General features: G+C 37.6%; 1 protein-coding gene across 4 annotated transcripts in view; it reads left to right on the forward strand.

The window, feature by feature from the left end:
• The window catches only part of LOC136876412 (5'-AMP-activated protein kinase subunit gamma-1), a 1375241-nt gene that overhangs the window by 1331994 nt on the left and 19615 nt on the right, over positions 1-23632 (forward strand). For all 4 annotated transcript variants that reach the window (XM_067150367.2, XM_067150365.2, XM_067150366.2 and 1 more), the window contains 4 exons: positions 280-432; positions 14952-15130; positions 20063-20266; positions 23073-23219. In XM_067150367.2, the coding sequence (XP_067006468.1) occupies positions 280-432; positions 14952-15130; positions 20063-20266; positions 23073-23219 (683 nt within the window). The remainder of the gene's footprint in view (positions 1-279; positions 433-14951; positions 15131-20062; positions 20267-23072; positions 23220-23632) is intronic.

The raw sequence follows: 23632 nt of genomic DNA on the forward strand, positions 1-23632 counted from the left end.
TTATAATAGGTGAACTCATTTGTACACTTGCATATACGATTGATTCTAGTAGTGTATAACATGAAATAAACCCCAATAATATTTTTTCTCACTCCTGAAAAATTATTGATTAGTTGGTTACATTCCTTATTCTGGCGAGGTCTTCAGTTGAGGTAAGGTCAGGAAGAAGAAAGACAATATTTCCCCACATAACAATATATTCCCTTGTGTTTACTTATGTTGAAATGTCTTGTAAAATACTAATAATAGTAAAGTTAATGGAAATTATCTTGTCCACAGGAGTGAGGGCAGCGCCTTTGTGGGATAGTGGGCGGCAGCAGTTTGTGGGAATGTTGACCATCACAGACTTCATCAAGATCCTACAGATGTATTATACTTCACCCTCCGTCACTATGGATGAGCTGGAGGAACACAAACTGGACACCTGGAGAAGTAAGTCGACCTGTAAGACTAGGAAGAGGGATTTGTATTTTACCCAAGGGTCAAGGAGAAGCCGGGGTGTTTACTGCTGACAGTATTTTGGTTCACATTTTTGACATTAGAAAACAATGTGGAGGTTTTTTCTGCCATGCGAATGAATTGTAAAAGTCTCCATTTTGATTTTCTGTTGTTTTCTTCTAGACAGCCAATTCCTTTGCACTAGTTAATTGTAGTATAACTTTATTCATGTAAAAAACTGGAAGTTAACTAGGAGGGTAAGAACACTAAACAAGTTGGTTATGCTATATAGGTTGTGAAGCTGTAAGCTTGCATTTCAGAGGTAATATATTTATAAACCTTGCTGTTGAAGTCTGGTAAACAATTTTCCCTAGTTTCTTCTTTTCATTCTAGATAGATTCCAAGGCTTTGATTAATAAATTTGTGTGGCTATTTCTAGCCGAGTGCAGCCCTTGAAAGGCAGACCCTCCGATGAGGGTGGGCGGCATCTGTCATTTGTAGGCAACTGCATGTTATTGTGGTGGAGGATAGTGTTAGGGTGGTGTGCGAGTTGCAGGGATGTTCAGGACAGCACAAACACCCAGCCCCTGAGCCATTGGAATTAACCAATTGGTTAATTCCAATAGAGGTTAAAATCCCCGACCCGGCCAGGAATCAAACCCGGGAACTTCTAAACCGAAGGCCAGTAAACTGACCGTTCAGCCAACGAGTCAGACAAGGCTTTGATTATTAAGATGGTTTGTTTAATAATGTATGTTTTTAAACTCAGAATAAAGTATTTTACGGTATTTCACATTTTGTGCCTTAACACTTTGTTTGTATGAAACCTGTTAAAATATAATGTAAACATTAAAAATACCACATAAATGCAAGTCTTACTGGTTTCCACTGAACAGTGGTATCCTTTCTAGCCTAACTAGCCATTTGCCTCCTATTCCTGAAATAATTAGTTATCACTCAGCAACTGTTAATTTATGGGTCTATAGAGAATGTGGTGTAATTGTCAAGATGTCTGAATGTTATGAACAGTTTATTAACATTTCAAACTGGGGAAAACTTTTATGGAGATCTACCAAATGATGAATACAGTTGTGGCAATTCACCATTACCATAGAAACCTTGGCAGTTTGTTCCATATTAGAACATGTCATTGACTCTTTTTTGTTACTTCAACAGTCTTGAAGCGTTTGAGAGAAAATGTCGAGGAGAAAAAGCCCAGACTTGTGGAGAGACAAATACTGAGGCTTCCACCACGGCAACGTGCCAGCTCACGCGTCACTGTTAATTAGTGAATTTTATACTAACACAAAGACACTGCTTCCACTTTCACCCTACTCGCCTGACCTAGCTCTGGCAGACTTCCTTCTATCTCCCACACTGAAATACACCCTGAAGGACAGAATTCAGCACAGTCTCCCAGATTTCCAACTAGGACTGTTTCCATAAATGGAAATAGCATTGTGAGTGCTGTATTAATAGAAGAGTGGCTGCAGGTAAGCCCTCAATCAATCAATCAATCAATCAATCAATCAATTCAGTTCAATTACTACTGATCTGCATTTAGGGCAGTCACCCAGGTGGCATATTCCCTATCTGTTGTTTTGATCGCAAAGAAATTGGAAATTTATTGAACATCTCCCTTGATAAGTTATTCCAATCCCTAAGTCCCCTTCCTATAAACAAACATTTGCTCCAATTTGTCCTCTTGAATTCCAACTTTATCTTCATATTGTGATCTTTCCTACTTCCACTCAAACTTATTCGTCTACTGATGTCATTCCACGCCATCTCTCCACTGACAGCTCAGAACATACCACTTACAAGTGATAAATATCATTGTAGTTCCGTATTGAAGATTACTTATAAGATTGCTAATTAATTTAATATTTAACCACCTATTCAATTACATTTAGGTCTTATATAATTAGGATTTTATCCTTCTTACATTATAAAAATATGAGACATGTTTCACCTTTCATAGAAGGCATCTTCAATCATCCTTGAGTTTAAATCAGGCACCTGATTTAAATTAAAATATAATTATTAAGATTTAACATTTACGCACTTAAAGATAGAAGCAGTCAAAAAAAAAATTGTTTAACAATTTTGGTATTATGTTGAATAACAACAATTCAAATGGTCAAAGGTGATCGCCCTTCTAAAACCTGAAAAGTCGGAGCAGAGACCTGAAAACTACCGCCCAATAGCATTTCTCAATTGCACTTATAAACTCTTGGAACGAGTCCTCCTCACTAGGATAGCACCACTCATTGACACTGTAATCCTCCCAGAGCAAGCTGGTTTCAGAAGAAATCGTAGCTGCACTGATCAAGTTTTGTCTCTTACCACTCGCATCGAGGCAGGCTTCCAAAAGAGGTTAAAATCAACAGCTGTCTTTATTGATCTGACAAGTGCATCTGATATTGTCTGGCGACATGGACTAATTCTTAAAGTGCTGGAAGTAATTCCCTGTTTGGAAATTTCACGTCTAATTTCCAACATGCTCTGTGGGAGAGAGTTTGTAGTATTCCTAGGTGATTCTAAAAGTCGCAAAAGAAAATTAAATAACGGTCTGCCACAGGGATCAGTATTGGCCCCAGTTCTCTTCAACCTCTACATCCATGATTTACCACCAACCACAGCTACTAAGTTCATCTATGCAGACGACATTGCACTGGTAGCTCAAAGCAGAAATTTTGAGGATGGAGAAGGCATTCTTTCAGCAGACTTGGTCAAAATGGCAACATTCTTCAAGTCTTGGCGTTTGATCCCAAGTGCTTCTAAGACCGAGGTTTCATGTTTTTATCTCAGCAAACCACGAGCCATCTGTTTTATTCCTTGGTGGAAAACTAAAGTACAACCCATTCCTGAAATATCTAGAAGTCACTCTGGACAGAACTCTGAGCTACAAAGAACGTTTCACCAAGCTCTCCCACAAAATTGCTACAAGGAATAATATCCTGCACAAGGTTTGTGGCAGTTCCTGGGGAGCCTTGGCTGACTGCTTACGATTAACGGGTATCGGTCCTGTCTACTCTGCAGCGGAATACTGTGCCCAGGTATGGCTGGAAAGTGCACATGTGCATAAAGTGGATACTAAGCTGAACGATACCATGCGCTGCATAACTGGTGCTGTAAAGTCAACACCTCGCCACTGGTTACCCGTACTAAGTCATATCCCACCACCCCACCTGAGGATAAAGGAAGCCCTGCTGAGAGAAGCAAAGAAGATCTGGTCATCTCCCTCATTACCATTTCACCAGGAAGTTTGTTACCCATTGCCACAATGACTTTGATCTAGGAGACCAGCAATTATACTTGCCGGCCGACTCTTGAGGGATAATTTGAATCTAAACAAGAGCTGGCGGGATGAGTGGTCAATTTCAACATCTGGAACAAATGCTCATGACCTAAATCCAACCCAGAAAATGAAGAGATTCAACCTTCCAAGAAAACTATGGTGTCACCTCAACAGACTGAGAACTGGGCATGGAAGCTGCAATTTCTTACACCATAAGTGGGGTTGGATGGATTCTCCAATGTGTGAATGCGGTGAGGGGTGCAGACCATGGACCATGTCATCCTGCGGTGCCCTCTTCATGCCTTCTCCGGAAGCCCCAGCGACCTGTATCATCTTTCAGAAAGTGCTGTAGAGTGGCTGAAACACTTGGACCTGGACTTATAAATTTGTAATTATAATCACCATACGATTAAATAAATAGCCGTTAGCTGTAATTAATTAATTAATTAATTGTTGTGTCAAAAGTACATAGTACAATGCTTTATACATAAGTCAAGTCCTAAGTCATGGCAACTAATTTTTTCTCGTGAACAGGAGACAACACGGAAAATCTAAGATACGCATTTGGAAACGTACGGCATGTACTTGCGTATGATGTTACTAGATGGTGTATGTAAACAACAGTGCGAGTCTAAGCATGCCCCCAAGTTCAATGTGTGAGTGAGAGTGTCACAAAATGGAAGTCAACCAGCAGGCGCAACAATCGTATATCAAAATAGCAGTTCTCTGCGGCAGAAATGCAGAGCTGCGGGAAGCATTAGGTGTGCATGCCATGCACTATAAAATAGTGGCGAGGTGGGTGGTTCCACTCAACATGAATAGGTAACATCTTAACGGTCTAAGGGACAGTCTGCAGATGCTTGGCTTCTCATATCATCCATCACAAGTTAAATGTCCCTTTTGACCAACACGCTAGTATTCAACACATATCAGCACCACCAAGCTGTGCTACTTACAACTGTCCTTCTTTAACAAGATCAGTGATGGCCTATTTTAATTCAAGATACTCCAATCAACTTGTCGTCATACTTTAACATTTGACTTCTTCGTCAAGGACTATGTCAAATGCCAAATCATCAATTACGTATTTACAAGTCAATAATCACAAATCTTAATTTCTCGAACAAAAGACTTTAACCAGATGGTTTTACAACTTTAATGACAGTATTTCTGAATAAGGTTTTAATTAACTGATTCCATATCATTGGAATGTATTTCCTTAACACTCTGGAAAAAAAGGGACATAAAAACATCAAGATAGACTACTACTATAAAGCATTGTACTATGTACTTTTGAAAATGAAAATCCACAGCCTGTTTCCAGTCATTCGACCGGGTCAGGATTGAAATGAATGAATGAATGAATGAATAAAGCCCCTATCTAGCGGCGAAGATAGGAGTTGTGCCGGCTTCTGAGGCCTGTCGCACTCCTCTGGGGCAATGATTAATGAATGACAGATGAAATCAAATGATATTGGAGAGTGTTGCTGGAATGAAATATATCAGGGAAAACTGGAGTACCTGGAGAAAACCTGTCCCACCTCTGCTTTGTCCAGCACAAATATCACATGGAATGACCGGGATTTGCGGTGAGAGGCCGCTGCACTGCCGCCTGAGCCGCGGGGCCTATGTATTTTTGACGCCTAATGGCTGATATGTTGTTATTCAAGATAATACCAAAATTGTTAAAAACTTTTTTTTTTTTTTGACTGCTTCTATTTTTAAGTGTGTAAATGTTAAATCTTAATCATTATATTTTAATTTAAACCAGGTGCCTGATTTAATCTTGAGGTGATACAATGTCTGAAGATGCCATCTATGAAAGTCAAAACATGTCTCATATTTTTATAATGTAATAAGGATAAAATCGTAATTATATAAGACCCAAATGTATTGAATAGGTGGTTAAATAATAAATTAATTAGCAATCTTATAAGTATCATAAACATACCACTTAGTCAAGCAGCTCGTCTGCTTTCTCCCAAGTCTTCCCATCCAAAACTTTGCAACATTTTTGTAATGCGACTCTTTTTGTCAGAAATCACCCAGAACAAATCGAGCTGTTTTTCTTTGAATTTTTTCCAGTTCTTGAATCAAGTAATCCTGGTGAGTGTCCCATACACTGTAACCATACTTTAGTTGGGGTCTTACCAGAGACTTATATGCCCTCTCCTTTACATCCCTACTACAACCCCTACAACCCTTAAATACCCTCATAACCATGTGCAGAGATCTGTACCCTTTATTTACAATCATATTTATGTGATTACCTAAATGGAGATCTTCCCTTATATTAACACCACCTAGGTACCATACTTACAATGATCCCCAAAAGGAACTTTCACCCCCATCAACACAGTAATTAAAACTGAGAGGACTTTTCCTATTTGTGAAACTCACAACCTGACATTTAACCCTGTTTATCATCATAGCATTGCCTACTGTTCATCTCACAATATTATCAAGGTCATTTTGCAGTTGCTCACAATCTTGTAACTTTATAATTATTCTGTACCGAATAACATTATCTGCAAAAAGCCATATCTCTGATTTCACTTCTTTACACATATCATTGCTACATATAAGAAAATATAAAGGTCCAATAATACTGCCTTGAGAAATTTCCTCCTCAGTTATTACAGGGACAGATAAAGCTTTGCCTACTGTAATTCTCTGAGTTATATTTTCTAGAAACATAGCCACCCATTCAGCCACTCTTTTGTCAATTCCAATAGCACTCTTTTTTGCCAGTAGTCTTCCATGATCTACCCTATCACATGCCTTGATAGGTCAATCACAATACAGCCCATTTGACCTCCTGAATCCAGAATATCTGCTATAGGCCTATCTTGCTGGAACCCTACAAGTTGAGCTTCACTGACACAACCTTTCCTAAACCAAAACTGCCTTCCATCAAACCAGTTATTAATTTCACAAACATGTCTAATATAATCAAAAAGAATGCTTTCCCAAAGCTTACATGCAATGCATGTCAAACTGACTGGCCTGTAATTTTCAGCTTTGTGTCTATCACCCTTTCCTTTATACACAGGGGCTACTATAGCAACTCTCCATTCATTTGGTATAGCTCCTTCATGCAAACAATAATCAAACAAGTACTTCAGATATGGTACTATATCCCAACCTATTGTCTTTAGTATATCCCCCAAAACTTTATCAATTCCAGCTGCATTTCTAGTTTTCAACTTTTGTATCTTACTGTAAATGTCATTGTTGTCATAAGGTATATTTTAATACTTCTTTAGTATTAGTCACCTCCTCTGTCTGGACATTATCCTTTGTAACCAACAATCTTTACATACTGCTGACTGAATACTTCTGCCTTTTGGAGATCCTCGCATACACACTCCCCTTCTTCATTAATGATTCCTGGAATATCCTTCTTGGAACCTGTTTCTGCCTTAAAGTACCTATACATACTCTTCCATCTTTCGCTAAAATTTGTATGACCGCCAATTATGTTTGCCATCATGTTATCCTTACCTGCCTTCTTTGCTAGATTCAATTTCCTAGAAAGTTCCTTCAATTTCTCTTTACTTCCACAGCCATTTCTAGCTCTATTTCTTTCCAACCTGCACCTCCTTCTTAGTCTTTATTTCTCTGTTATAATATAGTGGATCTCTACCATTCCTTACCACCAATAAAGGTACAAACCTATTTTCACATTCCTCAACAGTTACTTTAAACCCATCCCAGAGTCCGTTTACATTTTTATTTACCATTTTCCACTGACATAGTTACTTTTTAAAAACTCCCTCATGCCTGTTTTATCAGCCATGTGGTACTGCCTAATAGTCCAAATTTTACTATCTTCCTTTCTTTCACATTTATTTTTAACTACCACAAAAATAGCTTTGCGATCACTAATACCATCTATTATGTCGGTTTCTCTATAGAGCTCATCCGTTTTTTGTTTTTTTTTTTGCTAGTGGCTTTATATCACACTGACACAGATAGATCTTATGGCGATGATAGGAGAGGAAAGGCCTAGGAGTTGGAAGGCCGCTTCCTTCCCATTCCTAGGCCTTTCCTGTCCCATCGTCGCCAAAAGACCTATCTGTGTCGGTGCATCGTAAAGCAACTAGCAAAAAAAAAAAAAACCCACTCTACCCTGGTTCCCTTTTCTCCACACACTTTACCCCCATGTCAAACAATGGAATCCCCCATGACCAGGGCTTCAATCCAACCCACCTCATATGATCCTTTTCCCTCCTGGTCAGTCTTATCTTTCCTGACAACTGCTGAAGCTACTTCCTCGTCTTCTCCTTCCCATGACCTGTTCCGCCTGTCTTTTCCTGTCCACTCCACATTTCCCTTTACTACCTTTTCCTTTCCTCCTACTTCCACACTTCTCAACAACAGTTCCCTGTTTCTCATCTTGCCTCTGTTGTTCTGCCTGCAGTGACTCGTACCGATTTCTCACAGACACCTGTCCTGAATTCTGATCCTGAATGGAGCCCTTAGTCTGCAGTCCCCTTCCCCTTAAAACATTAGTCCACCTGTCTTCTACAGTACTTCCCCTTTCTTTCCCATCCCCCTTTTACACCTACTGTATCCTGTGCATTGTTTGAGGGAGGCCTACTTTCCTTCCTGTCCTGTGAGAGAATCTTAATGATCTCCCTCAAACTCTCCAACTCCTCCCTCATACTCCGTAATGCCTGACCACACCCACAGTTCCTACACTTGCACTCGTTAGCCGTTCTTTACTGAATAATGTAAAGAAAAGGAAAAATATGATAACTTATTCTGTGCAGAATAAAAAAGAAAGGAAGGAAATATTGTCTAGATAGTTCACAAAGATCATATGACAATAAGGTAATTAATATAGTCTACTACTACACTACAATTCTACTTGGTTGTACAATTTTTTCCTACTACACCATAACAGGATGAAAATTGCTGTTAATTACTGAAAACAGAAAATAATACACAAGAGTTACACAATTCTAAACTGCATTATATCTACCCTAATTACAACAACAGAATTCTAGTAAGAGAGTTACTACAGATACCACAGATACTATACTACACAAATATTTCACAGTAATAGAATAAACACACTAATTTCGTGTAAGATCCTATAATACACTAATTTTAAGCTACGTTCAGACTGTGGTCAGATACTACAATACACTACAATTATTTTAAACTACGTTCAGATGTATTCTAATTACAACAGGTTATTACTAAGTGCAAACAGAAATGGAAATTTCAATTAAAGTTTGAAATTCACAAGACTCAATACTCAAAATAAACTACTCTAAAAGGTTATTGTCAAAGTTCAGTTATTTGTTTTAACAAGTTTGATTGACTGATTTTGTTTTTTCTTCTTCACATTCTCTCACAAAAGCAAAAGAAATTCAACGAAGAAAACACCAGGGCCTGTCAAAATACTGAGTTTTGAAATCCCCTTTATGCAGCATCTTTTCATGGGAGTGGATACTGATTTAAATCTATACAAATGGTAAATTAATATATTACTGGAAGTTTATGGAAGGTTATGTTAGTTTTGAAGTACTATAGTGCCATAGAGTTTAAAACTAAACTTAGATTAGTGTATAAATTATATGTAACAAGCTAACACTTGTAATCCTGTGCAAATTAATCGGAACATGACTATAACATACACATTTTTAATATTCTTTTGCACTTTTCACCTAATACATACCCTTGCTTTAATCTTTAGTAATAACTAACATGTTCTCCTTTCAATTTTATACGTTGCTTTACATGATTTGGCATATAGATTCCACAAGCATTGAATACATATTTTTAAGTTTATCATCATGAAACTATACTTAAAGTTCAGACTCTATTGTGGTTATTTTTGTGGAATAGTTTACTTTTGTTTATCTCCTTTTGCAAATAGCCCACAAGTTTTCAATTGGATTAATGTCAGGGGAGTTCCCTGACCATTGTAAGATATAAATATTGTTCTCACTGAAGAATTTCTTTCCTTTCTTTGAAGTACGACAAGGATCCAAATCTTGTTGAAAAATTGCATCACACTCTGGAAACATATTTTGCAGCTAACCAACATCCCTCCTTTCCATTATTTGGATGTACTGGTCAGATTTCATCATTCCAGCGACTGGTGCTAATTATCCTGGTTGTTCATGCATGAAACACCATCAGAATATTATCCTCACAGGGTGTTTTACGGTCTGTTGCAAATATGCTGAAGTTAATGGCTCATTCTTCATGTGGTGCACATATTGAACCCTCTGCCTCTACACTTCAAAGTGACTCTCATCAGAGAAAAGAACTTTCTTCCAGTGTTGTATTGTCCAATCCTGATGACTAATTGCCCAATAGAGATGTTTCCAGCACATTTCCCCTGTTAGAACGTGTTTCTCTACAGGTTTGAGGACTTCCCTTCCAGCTGCCAGAAGTCTACGATGAACATTAGAAATGTGCGGATGCACTCCCCTTTTTCCCAATTCACAAGCAATGTCCACAATGGTGAGCCTGGGGTTTGATTTGCTTCTTCTAAGGAGAAAATGTTCATCTGACACAGTTACCTTTTTTCTTTGGTGAAATTTAGCCAGTCTGTTTGTGCTTCTGAATAATTCTGTTTATAGTGCTTACACTGACACCAAATTTAGTGGCTAACTCTCTTGGTGTCATAGAAGTATTCTGAGATAATGCTACAATCACACAAGCAAACTTCAAAATTCCTCAAAAGTATACTCGCAGCAAAATACATACACTTTTAACCTAAATAAATTACCACATAGATTAAAGCACACTTGTGTAACCATTGGGAAGATTATAAAAAAGAAAACAATGTTCTGATTTATTTGCTTGGTCTTCCGAATACATGATCTGGTTCCAGGAAAGAATGTCTAACAACAGGAAACATTAGATGTACTTCCTGAATGTTACTGGAAGATTCATGCTCTAACCAATAACACAGCAACCCAGCCATTACAGATTTCTTATTTTCGCCAGGGCATCCGTCCGCATACAGTTCGACAGGTTCCCTTAAATTAGAATGGTTCAGGTGATAGTATAAAGCAGAACACTTTGGGGCGTTCATGTTCTAGCCAGTTATATATCGTAATTGTTTGTTTGTTTTGAGGGGATTTTAACCCACCTCTGCAGATTGTAAGATTATATGATTATAACTGCTTGCAGAAATATGCTGCTTGATCTGGTAGCTTGGGTAAAACCATATTCTTTTGACAGTCAAAAGAGAATTTCACCACCGCTGACTCTTCTTTCTGTATCAGGACTTTAAAAGCAGCCGCTTTCAGCTTATGCACACAAAATTGTGTCATTGCAGATAACTTATCTTTCGGAGATAGTTTGGCTGACTTAATTTGCTGGATGAGGAACTGACATTCAGAACATATATCAGTAGCTGGTGTCTTGAAACTAATATTATAATCAGTCACCAAAATTGTTCTGAAATAATTGTACTTCACTTTCATTTCCAGTAGGGCTCCTGAATTGTAACTTCACCTTAATTTGCGAATGCTCAGTTCTGTAGGCAAGTAAAATCTGGTAGATTTGCGTCAACAATAGTGAGAACAGACTGGCGGAAGTTTTTCAATGAAGACTTTAACCTCTTTTCATATTTTGAGATACTTGGAAGATCTTGTGTCACCTCCTCTATTCTCCTTTGGTGATAGACCTGTGGTGAATGATTTCTTACACACACCTTTCACTCTGTCCTTGCCTAAGCCCAGTATTGATAAGAAGGCATTCTGACAAATGTGCACTAATGTGGGTCCAGTAATTGCCTTGACTCTGATCAAATACTTGACAGACATGCATTTCCTGGAACTGTTCAGCTTCATAGCTCTCTCTCTTTTAGGCACTTCTTGAGTTGTGTGTCTGAGAATAAGTTCATCTTGTCTCTAAACTGATAATATGTCTGATGAAACCACCTTACATTGTGCATTTTAAGCTCACTGCACTGGTAGACTGTTTTCGTGTGTTTGCAAATGGGCATTGTTGGCAGACGTTTTGAAACATGCCTGAAATGTACGATTAATGGTAAGACAGTGTTATGGTTTACTAAGTAAAATTAACCAACTTCAGTAGTTTTTATAAGGATAGAATGAAACTGACAAAAGGTTATGTTCAAGCAAAATATAGGTAAGCATGTTTACCTGTTCCATTTAGCTATATTCTTTTCCCATCTGGAAGGATCTCTCGTCTTCTTCCTACTATTTTTATGGCCAATTTCCAACGCACTTCCGTTTTCCAGGTACTCCAGAAAAATGTACACTGTTTTACTGAAATCCAAAACACCACTGACCACTGGTATGTCCTACAGACACGTGTGTGTGAAAAACTGGTGCAAAATTCTCAAGAACAGTATTGCCAACCATTTCAGAGAGCACACCGTGAATCCAGAACTTCATAAACATCGTACTAACGCTTACTTCATAGAGTATTATTTAAGATACGTTCCAGTTGTGGTGCACCATGTTTGGATAAGGCGGATTTTGGAAACAACATCTTAGGATAAGGTGGATTTTGGAAACGTCACCTGAATTTGCGTTGCATGTACATGGGGACAAAGCGGGTTTAGGAACAGTTTTCTTGTTGAAAAAGATGCTAAATCACATGAGTTATAAAGATAAAGCTAAAAACTCAATTTTCATTAAAAAATGGATAAGGCTCATTTTGGAACCGTCTGCCTCAATAACTGATTACTTTTTCAACAAGTAATCAGTAAAATTACAATTATAATCACTCATACTTCTCAGAACATGATTCTTTAGAGAATCGTTGACATTTTCTTTTTTGCATGGGGATGGAAAGACACCAAAGTTTGTAAGGAAAAGTAAATTACTCTATTTTGTGGGTTTTTAAATATCTTTTAAGCATAGAGGCATCAGGTGGCTATCAGCACTAGGAGAGACAAAACACACTTTCAAAATGATTGCTCCCAAGCAAAATTTGAATGTCACATTCGTGTTTTAATTATTTTCTGTATGTATGTATGTATGTTCAGTCCGTCAGTGATTCCGCTGGTGGGATCCTCAACAGCTCTGCCATCAGCTGTCATAGATGCCCTAGGCATTACTGAAGAGGCATACTAGGGAAATGAGGAGTGAGGTAGTTTCCCGTTGCTTTCCTCACCGAGCCAGAGTTGCTATTACATATCAGTCTGCCAAGCCCACTGAAATGCTGACCCTATGAGCAACATTTTCACACCATTCATAGCAGGGACTGGCTGCATAAGGATTGGCATTACTAGCATCGCTCTTACCTCGGTCACTTTCATATTGTCAAAGCCAAGGACAAGACAGAGACAGATTTATGAAAGTAACAAAATTGCTCTAGCCTATACCAGAAGACATAGTGCACTGTAAACACTAGGTCCTGCCAGCAAAGGCACATTTTCTGTATAACTAATTTAAAATATTCAGAATATGTATTCAGATAGGGGAATGGGAATTACATAACCCCTTCACCGTGACATGTTTATTCCGGCTCCATTTTTTACCACATAGTACACAATTATGCAAATCTCAACCAATAATCACAACAACCTGCAGGTAAATGAACGAGTGCATATCGTATCCTGGAATTACACCTTTGGCGTGATACCCTGCAAGTGCTGGGGCTCCAAAGTTACCGAGCCTCAATACGATGTATATCCGTTTCTAGAATGTAACAATTACAATTTTATTTTCAGAAGTTAATTACGGATAAAAATTACATTTTGTGAAAAGTAATGATTGCAAGTAAAAATTATTAAAAGTAATCATTACTAGTAATTCAATTACTTCCCAACTCTGATTATTACAAAACACAATGTGCACAAAAATCACAGTATACCATATTATTTTTACAGATCTTTTGCATCTCAGTTTACAGAGTCTACAGGTCTTTTGCATATGTGGTGAGTGTGAGAGTTCTTTTCAGACAGAGGTGGTATTTTGTACATTTCTTTTCGCACAGGCTGTATCTGCAGTTGGGGTCTGGTGTGTGGTGTCTGATAGTCGTGCATATCATCAGTTCCCCCCCCCCCAATTTTTATAAAATCAAAGGGAAGATGACAAGAAAGTAAAGAGAATAGCAAAGAAAGAGAATGGTTTAACAAAATGAAATTGGTCACATTTGATATTTTCAGAACTTAGCAATGACCCAAATAATGTAGAAAGTAACTTACATTCACTTTCATACAAAAATGAGAAATGATTTGCAGTATTTATTTCCATGTATGTATTTATGTGCTCCATAATCAATCAATCAATCAATCAATCAATCAATCAATCAATCAATCAATCAATCAATCAATCAATCAATCAATCAGTCAATCAATCAATCAATCAATCAGTCACCATTGATCTGTATTTTTGGCAGTCGCCTAAGTGGCAGATTCCCTATCTGTTGTTTACCTAGCCTTTTCTTAAATAATTGCAAAGAATTTGGAAATTTATTGAACATTTTCTTAAATAATTGCAAAGAATTTGGAAATTTATTGAACATCTCCCTTGGCGGGGAGGGGGGGGGGGCGGTGGCGTGATTAGCTCAGTGGCTTAGCTGCTGGCTTCCCACCCGGAAGGCTGGGGTTCAAATCCCGGTCAATTCTGGGTCGAGATTTTCATCTCAAAAATCATGTGACGTCAGGAAGGGCATCCGGTCTTAAACCCCCGGCCAAAAGCAAAAAATGAGCCTAGGTGGCTCCAGCGACCTCAGAAATATCTAATGAGAGCTGAAGATAGAAAGAAAGACAGAAAGAAAGAATTGAACATCTCCCTTGGTAAATTATTCCAAACCCCAACTCCCCTTCCTATAATCAAATATTTTCCCCAGTTTCTCCTCTTGAATTCCAACTTTATCTTCATATTATGATCTTCCCTACACATATTCAAAGGTTAAAAGAAAAATATTGCCACTCTCTCTTCCTCTTAAAACTCTTTAGAATTATATTGGAAAGGCAAGGTTTGTATTTTATCCTGGTTGTACACACCTCTGTACCAGAGGTGAAACAGTAAAAAGAACTATGACAGTCATAGAAAACAGATTCAACCAGCCTCAAGGCTGATGGCGAAACAAATGACATTACCAAGCATTGTCCTGGAATAATACACACTAGAAAACCAAAGTGTAAAGCATAAATAAATTCTCATTCCAAGTTTACTTGAAGTGATTAAATTGTTCCAAAGAAGTCACTTTCTACACACTATTTAATAGAATGTAAGAGAGTTGTGTTTTTCTGCCGCAGATGTTCTCAAGAAGCAGGTAATCCCTCTAGTCAGCATCGGGCCCGATGCCTCTCTCTACGATGCCATCCGCACGCTGATACATAATCGTATACACAGGCTGCCAGTCATCGACCCCGAGACAGGCAATGTGCTCTACATTCTCACTCACAAGCGCATACTCAGGTTCCTTTTCCTTTATGTAAGTATCTGCAGCACATCTTCCGTTATCTTTCATTTGTTGACTTAACGTATATCGTGCAAGTTTTGGAAGTAGGCTGACTTGACAGTTATTTGTAATTTTTTTTCTGAGAATCCCGTTAATGGTTACAAGGTTATTCTAAACGTAGTTAAACTGATTTTATTTTTGGTAGTACAAGAAATTCAGAAAACCTATGAATGCTTTGCAAGGATTTCATTGTAATGGATGTTACATACATGTAGAAAAAATAATCTTCATACATACATTTCAAAACCACTTCAGTTCAGGGCCAGACTATAGAATTATTCTGTTACATAACCATACTAATAGTTATGAGATACTAAATAAAATCAACTAAAATACTTACCCTAATTTGATATATTAGCACGGTTGTAAGGTAAGAATACGGGGAGCTGTAAGTCAAGTAAGGATGATGCAAAGTTGTTACTGTTAAACTATGGAAGTATTGTAAAGAAATGAATTAAGTAATTTAATATAATATATTTACCAGAGTTACAGAAATTGGACATAACTTTACACTGTGTGTCCAACACTGCTAAGTTCTGTGAATTTTCTACATTTATAGTTTCCATAAAAAATCTGAATGTTAAAAAAATCATCATTGAAACTGTTGATGTGTATAATTCCATATTTATCAAATTTTCCTTTTATTAAAAAAATACAGGGTATTGTAGGGGTGTCACAATAATTGTGCAGGTGTTACTGAGTGCAAGTGAACTACTGTAAATATTATTTGAAAACTTACATAAATTAGCAAACAAACAAATGATAATCTGCATTGATTTTATTATTTGAGACACACAGAGGCCCACTGTGAGCCAATTCAATGAATATTTAATTTTCACGACCGCATTTTATTTTAAATAAACTTTTGATATAACAGGTGACTTGAGCACACTCTACAGTGTGTTGGCAGTTGTACCAGATCTGTAGCTTAGATCCTTTCCAACAGAATAAATATGACCTAGGCAACTGTAGCACAATGGGTAAGTGCATCCAGCGCAAAATGGGAAGGTTGTGAGTTTCAGATTTCACTGGTGTCCGGTTGGCCGTTTTTGTTCTGTGCATAACATCTCTTTGATATGTACTGTATGTACAGAACATGACCTGATATGTTGAAAGTTTATTCGGAGATTTAAACTTTAATATTTGGAATAGGCAGCTTTCCAATTAACTGAGAAAAGTTCACTATATTTTCATTGTAATCTTCAGCCTTGCATTGTTTCTCCCAACATACATTTTTATACATGTCTCAAGATAGGCAGTAAAATCCTGCAAATTTACCATTAAAATAATGTGTTCAAATGGCATAACAATCAGAACAATTCTCTGAGGATATGAAAAATTGATATTTTAACTACTAGTTTCCAAAAAGTACAAATAAAACAAATATATATGAATTTCTCTGCTACACAGAGAGGATGAGTACAGATTCTTTGGTTGTTCCCCTCGTAGTAACCCTTTACGACAGCCCTGTCCAACGCGGCCCGAGGTGCCTTTTTATGGCGCCCTTCGCAATTAATTTCTAAATTAAATTAAATTTTACTTAATATTTGAAAACAATACTTTTGCATTTCCCTTAAAAATACCGTCCTCAAAGTCAGGAAATTTGTTATATCCGTACCTCCAGATACACAAAGATCTTTGAGTAAGCCATAAATGTGATCTAGGCCTAACTGACTCATGTCCGCAATTAGTGAAGAGATAGAAGAAAGGTTCAGAAAGACAGCTATTCGACATGTAAGTAGTTGCGACAAAGGGAAATCCTCCGCAAACCTCTCACTGTGGATGGGGGGCTAGCGCCAGGTATAAGGCCCTCTCTACTCACGGAGCCAAATATAGCCGCATATTTATTCTGCCAAACAGAACCGCTTCCTTATTATTCACTTGATTGCAATGACATAAACTACCTACCATGACAGAGTTTCACCAAGACGACAATGGGACACCCAATTTGCCCACATAGTGGGACGTAAAACAAATAGCATTATTATTATTAATTTGCCCACAAAGTAACTTTAATCCCAACAAAGCTGTGCCGTAAACAATGAACAAACGATTTATGATGGTCTTGCAATTGAAATAATCCCAGTTCCTAGCTTTCAGGCGAACATTCGGTATATATTACTTGTGAGCTTATGCAGGGCTTATGGAATACGTTTTGAGTGCCTTGTGTTGTGATAAGTTCATTCAACATGTTTCGTGTGCTTTTTTCATTACTATTTAAACTTTTAAATTATTCAGTTTATAATCAGTTATATTTCAGTAAACATAACTCTTCTTAACATGGCTAAAAGGCAAAGAAATTATAACTTTAACAGTGAATGGGAGGACCAGTATTGTTTTATTTAAAACAAGGAAAAGTCTGTGTGTTTATTGTGTAATGCTAGTGTGTCTGTTCCTAAAAGAAGTAATGTGCAGCGACATTTTTTAACTAATCACAAAAAATTTGACAGTGAATTTCCTGTTAATTCTGAACTAAGAAAACACAAAGTGAAAGACCTAAAATCTAAATTATCATGGCAACAATGTGCGTTTAAGAAGCCAGTTCAGCAAACGCGTAACGTGACAATAGCTTCTTACAAAGTTTATTACGTCCTAGCTAAAAGGAAAAAAGCTTTCAGTGATGGGGAAGTAGTGAAAGAAGCTATGCTGAATCTCTGTTCGAATCTCAGAAAGATAAATATGAATTGATCTTCAATCAAAGGACTTCAGTTGTCTCACCAAACTGTTGCTAGGCGGATTGAACAGTTTTCTAATAATATGGAATCTCAATTACATCAGGATTTGAAATTGTGTGAACATTTTTCTCTCCAGTTTGATGAAAGTGCTGATATATCTGACACTGCTGAGTTGTGTGTATTTGCTAGAATGGTTTTTAATGGTTTTACAGTAAAGGAAGAATTTGTCAAGCATTTGCCACTTCATGGACATACTAGGGGAGAAGACATATTTAATGCTTTCGTTAAATTCACCAGAGAGAGTAACTTACCACTGCCAAAGCTTGTCTCTATAACAACAGATGGGGCACCGTCTATGACTGGTAGAAATAATGGATTTCTTTCTCTTTGCGCTAAGGATGAATCATTTCCAAAATTTCTTTCTTATCATTGTATTATTCACCAAGAAGCTTTATGCGCAAAGGTTTTAAAGTTCGATCATGTCATGAAAATTGTAACTCATGTCGTAAATTATATAAGATCGTCATCTACTCGTCATTGATTGTTCAGAAATATTTTAAGTATGTCAGATTTGGAGTATGGTGACGTCATCCTTCATGCAGACTCGAACGGTTTTGCTGCCTGTTGGATGAGATACGAGACTTTATGAAATCATCTCCTGGGAAATATCACGAACTTGATGATATATCTTGGCTAATCGAATTAGCATTCTTGGCAGACATCACCTCAAAATTAAATGAGTTAATTTTCGAATTGCATGGAAAAGATCATAATATTTCAGGTATGGTAAGTATTGTCAATGCATTTGAAAATAAACTTAAGGTATGGATTGTCCATTTAAATAGAAATTCCCTTTCACATTTTCCAAATTTGAAATCTCTGGCAGATACAGTAAATGGCGGCAAGCGTAATTTTTCATCTCTTGCTAAACATCTTGAAACTCTTGGGTCCGAATATGGTAGCAGATTTAGCCAGTTTTCAATGCTTGAACCAGTGATCATGTTTGTCAATAATCCCTTCGCTTCTGTTGACGTTTGTGAGCTTGGAGGGAGGGTGTGTGAAATATTCGAAAATTATAATCCTGAAAAATTAGAAATGGAATTTTTAAGCCTTCAGTCAGACCTTTCTTTGAAATTCTCCTAAGCAACATGTGGCATTTTCTGGACTCTAGTGGACAGTAAAAAATATCCCATTACCCGCAGTGTTACTCTGAAGATGCAATCTTGTTTTGGTTCAACCTATTTTTGTGAAGTCGCGTTTTCGACTATGAACATAGTAAAAAACAAATACTGATCCTGCCTGAAAAACTCTCACCTGGATTACGCGTTAAGAGCAGCCTGTTCCAGTTACACACCAGACTTTCCTCAACTTGCAGCGAGCATGCAGTGCCAGATTTCACATTAATTATGTTAGTAAATATATTTTCATACATATTTTTAATTCTAGATTTATTATTATTATTATTATTATTATTATTATTATTATTATTATTATTATTATTAGATAGTTGTAGTACCGATAACAGTAGTCGAATTAGTGGAATCGTACCTGGCGCCCGCATACACTTAGTTATCATGTGAATGTGCTCACGTAGAAACGAACGTTGGACAGCCCTGCTTTACGACATGCAGGGAATACAGATAATGCATTATTTCACTCCACCGACAGTGGAGATGGAGAGTTCCGATGAATCGAAAAGAAATATTTAGCCTCGTGATCTATGTTCAACAACATGGCAGCTTTTCTAGTACACAACATTCCCATGCCATGTATCAAGATTTACATCCAACAAAATGGTCACTGATTAAGCTCACAATTTTCTAGCCATAAATATTTGCAAGATTTGTATTAAAAGAAAAATTCTGCAGCCTTTGGTGACTTTACTGTGACCTAGATGAAATGCCAGTCAAAGACAGTGGAAACTTGTTTACAACACAGCACCATTTGTACCTACCTTATGTAGAAGGCAGAGTTCTGGCACATGGTAATAACGTGAGGAAGACTTGGTATAGATAGATGATGAACACTGGTTGTCTGGTTTCCATGGTGTCTATTTTATGTCCATGCAAAATTGTCTATGCTAAATTGATGATTCTAATTCCATATATACCACTAAAGTGAAAGTGCTAACATGCAATATCCTCTCAGGCTCGCTTTTGCTTAGTGGCCATCTTTGGTGAACTCTTGATACTTAATAGCTTTTGAACTGAATGTTAACTTTGTGTTGTAGATCAACGACCTGCCCAAGCCCAGTTACATGAGCAAGACTCTGAGAGAGCTGCGTATTGGCACATTTGACGACATCGAGACTGCAAGTGAGGAGACCCCTATCATTTTGGCCCTCAAGAAGTTTGTGGAGAGGCGAGTGTCTGCCTTGCCTATCGTGGACCCAGAAGGCAGGCTGGTCGACATCTATGCCAAGTTTGACGTTATTGTGAGTAATTCCAGTATAGTGGTCCGTTATTGGACATTAATAAATTTTCCAGCCAACTCCTTCTTCGGGCGTTTCCCCCCCGTGTGCTAAGCTGGGCTCATCAGTTGGTACTTAGCACGCCCATATTTTTTCATAGAAACAAAAGACCATTGTGCAATCTTGTCCAGTGTTATTTACTCCCGGAAGATAGGCATGCATAGCACAGGATAGGGTGGCATTGACCAGTTTATGGACTGAGGACTCAAACAACAACAACAACAACAGGCAAAATTCTCATATAATCAACTTGCATTGATGACTCATTAAAGAGTGATTATAAGTGTATCCCTGGAAACATATTCCCTTTTCTAGAAATTGCTTGACCAATGGCTTATTGCTGCTAACAGTGTGACTATCTTTTCTGCTAAGCCTACCAGCATTCACTAGATTGATGTGGACTATGTGCTGGTTGACTGCAGAGAAGTTGATATTCAGCCTTGATAAGGCCACAAAAGAAGTAGGTAGAGTAGAAGTTCATGTGAAACAATGCTGCATAATATCCAAGAATACAACACTGTGTGTATAAAACTTTTTGTGTGCAAGCCGAATACTAATGAATTGTACTTCGTTCATACCACTGTATAAATACAATACACACATGAGAAAAGAAAAGGGTGATGCCACATGTATAACTCAAACCTTATAGTTTCTTCTGAGGATGCAAAGTCCTCTGTGGAAACCCAAGGGATCAGAAATTTCATCTGCTGTATACGGGATACCGGTTCTTAAAGGTGGTAAAAAATAAAACAAAAATCATAAGTACATACCTCTGTTAGATAATTCTGCAGTAGATTTATATGATTTTGTGTGGTAGTAGATACAGTAATGACACTTATATACACTAGTTCATCAGCATGACACAAATCTGTTCTTGCTTAGAACCATTTCACAGTGCACAGTAATATAGTACTTAATACACATTACATGTTCTCTAGCAATAACACTAATAGTAATACTGTACAGTACTGTCATTTACTTCTTCCAGTAATCCAGAATTGTACGCTGGACACAACTAGCCCAGGTAGCATGGTTCTCAATTAAAATGCAGGCACGGGAAATAATGTTGAATAACTCTGTGTCATTTTTCACTAGAAAAAATGATTAAATGCCCTCCATGGCTGATAGGGCATGGTGGTAGAACTTCACGTTACAGTTAAACCATGTTCTTCATCATTTTTGTTCTTTTCATCATCGCCATCGATTTCTGTTTACTTTTCTTGGAGGTGATGAGTGATAAACTCTTCAGAGTTTTCTGATGCTGCCTCTGTCTCATGTCTCAACTTCTAGGTCAATGGCCACGTTATTTTCTGCACTGATATGTTAGTGCATTAGTATTTTTATTTATTATGGCTTCTTCGTCAGGGCGTGAGACAAACATGGCTTTGTGAAAGCATAGATGTACTTTATTTGGCGACACCCCTTTCACTGCTTCTGCATTCCAAATTACATCATCGAGCACAGTGACAGACTTAGTCACTTTGGTGGCAGAGGCCGCTGATTCCATGTTCACAAGCAATGGTACCATTATCAGTTTTCTTTAATTAATCTTAAAATAATTAATGATGCCCTGGCCCATTGGGTGAGTTACACTAGAAGGATTCTGAGGGAGCCATGTGAGAATGATGTCCCTGTTTTGTTGTTTCATTCTTGAGTTGAATGACACCAACCATTCTTCCATTAGGTGTGACATCATCCATGCCCTCTTTGGATCTCCACCTGACAGGTAGACTCCTTAAATCAATGTTTTTGTAGCATCAAGGTTTAGCTGCTTTTCTTGTGACTAATGGCTTTTCAAGTTCCCCAGGAAGAAAACCTCATTAAAACACTGTCAATATCTCTTTGGCAAATTTCCCTCCTGTACATCTTTCTCCTTTCAGAGATAATATTTTGCTAGGCAGTGCTCCTAAAAATAGTCCAGTTTTATCACCATTAGCTATGTTCTGGGCTTCATAGCCTTTAATCAGAGAGCCAATTTTTTAAGTCCAGTCTGCCAATGCTTCCTTAGCTACATCTTCAGCCTCTCTGTGGACCTTCTTCAACACTAATCTGATGTCATCTTTTAAAACTTTCCAATTACCAGTTGGAAGTGGTAAAATCTTCCTTTCCGAGCTTTTCTGCACCGTTTCTTAGCATGGTGTTGTAGCATTGTCCCCGATACGGGGCAAATTTATTGCTCTTGCAATAGCAAACACTTTCCAAATGATTTTGTTTATTTCCTCATTCCCAGTTACTCTGAGCTTTTGTTTCACTGTTCTTATTTCCCATAACCAGTCTTCATTATTAATTCCACCTTTTTCTTAAGAATGTTGTAAATTGCTTTTTTCCTATCTTAAACTTTGCTACGATCTGCTTAACAGTTAAATCTTAATTTTTATGTTCAAATTACAGTTTTGAAATATCCTTCTCTTCCCGCATCAGACAGGTTTGACTAAATACAGGTAAATTAACACGAATCATAATACACCAGACCAGGAAAATTTTCCGATACAGACAGATTTTTCCGGTTCATAAAGGCAGGTTTTGCTGTATTTATGAAACATCAAGAATTCAGGCAGTTTGTCTCATTTTTCTGCAATATAAAAATAGTTGTTACAAGTATTCTGGGCTGTTAAAGATTTTTGAAGTGACTTATTTTACAATTTCCAGGTAATAATTATACAGGAAAGTGTCATAAAATAACTTATGGGGTATTGTCTTCTTGGGTCATTCATTTCAAGTGTGCAGAGATAGTTAACAGTGGTGATATTAAATTGATTTGTGTTGACAGAACTTGGCAGCAGAGAAGACATACAATAATTTGGACGTATCGCTGAAGAAAGCAAATGAGCATCGCAATGAGTGGTTTGAGGGTGTCCATAAATGTAAGCTAGACGAGACCCTGCAGACCGTCATGGAGAAGATAGTTCGAGCTGAGGTAAGTTTAGATCTCTTAATGGTGGGAGTTGCTTAAAAATTGGTAAAGTGGCATTTTGTACCTGAAAATAATGTTCCAGACATGGATCAATATGGATGTTCTCATAAGAACATGTGTAGCTAACACTGAACTTCTCCACAATCATAGAAGTCTTCTTTTTAATAAGTTCTGCTACATGCATTTTGGATTCATTTGCAAGAGATTCAAACTGGGCATGCTATTATATTAATTAAAGGTTTTAAAAATGTAATTAGTTTCTGTTGAAGGCTGGCAGAGAGCATGCTACACATTAAGTGGTTTCATAGGAAACCCAGCAGCTACCTTCAAAGACAGCACACACATCTCTCTCTCCCTCTCCCCCCCCCCCCCCCCTCTCTCTCTCTCTCTCGTTGGTATATGACATTTATAGATTT

The sequence above is a fragment of the Anabrus simplex genome, chromosome 6 (assembly GCF_040414725.1).
Source record: "Anabrus simplex isolate iqAnaSimp1 chromosome 6, ASM4041472v1, whole genome shotgun sequence".
In the NCBI taxonomy this organism is placed as follows: domain Eukaryota; kingdom Metazoa; phylum Arthropoda; class Insecta; order Orthoptera; family Tettigoniidae; genus Anabrus; species Anabrus simplex.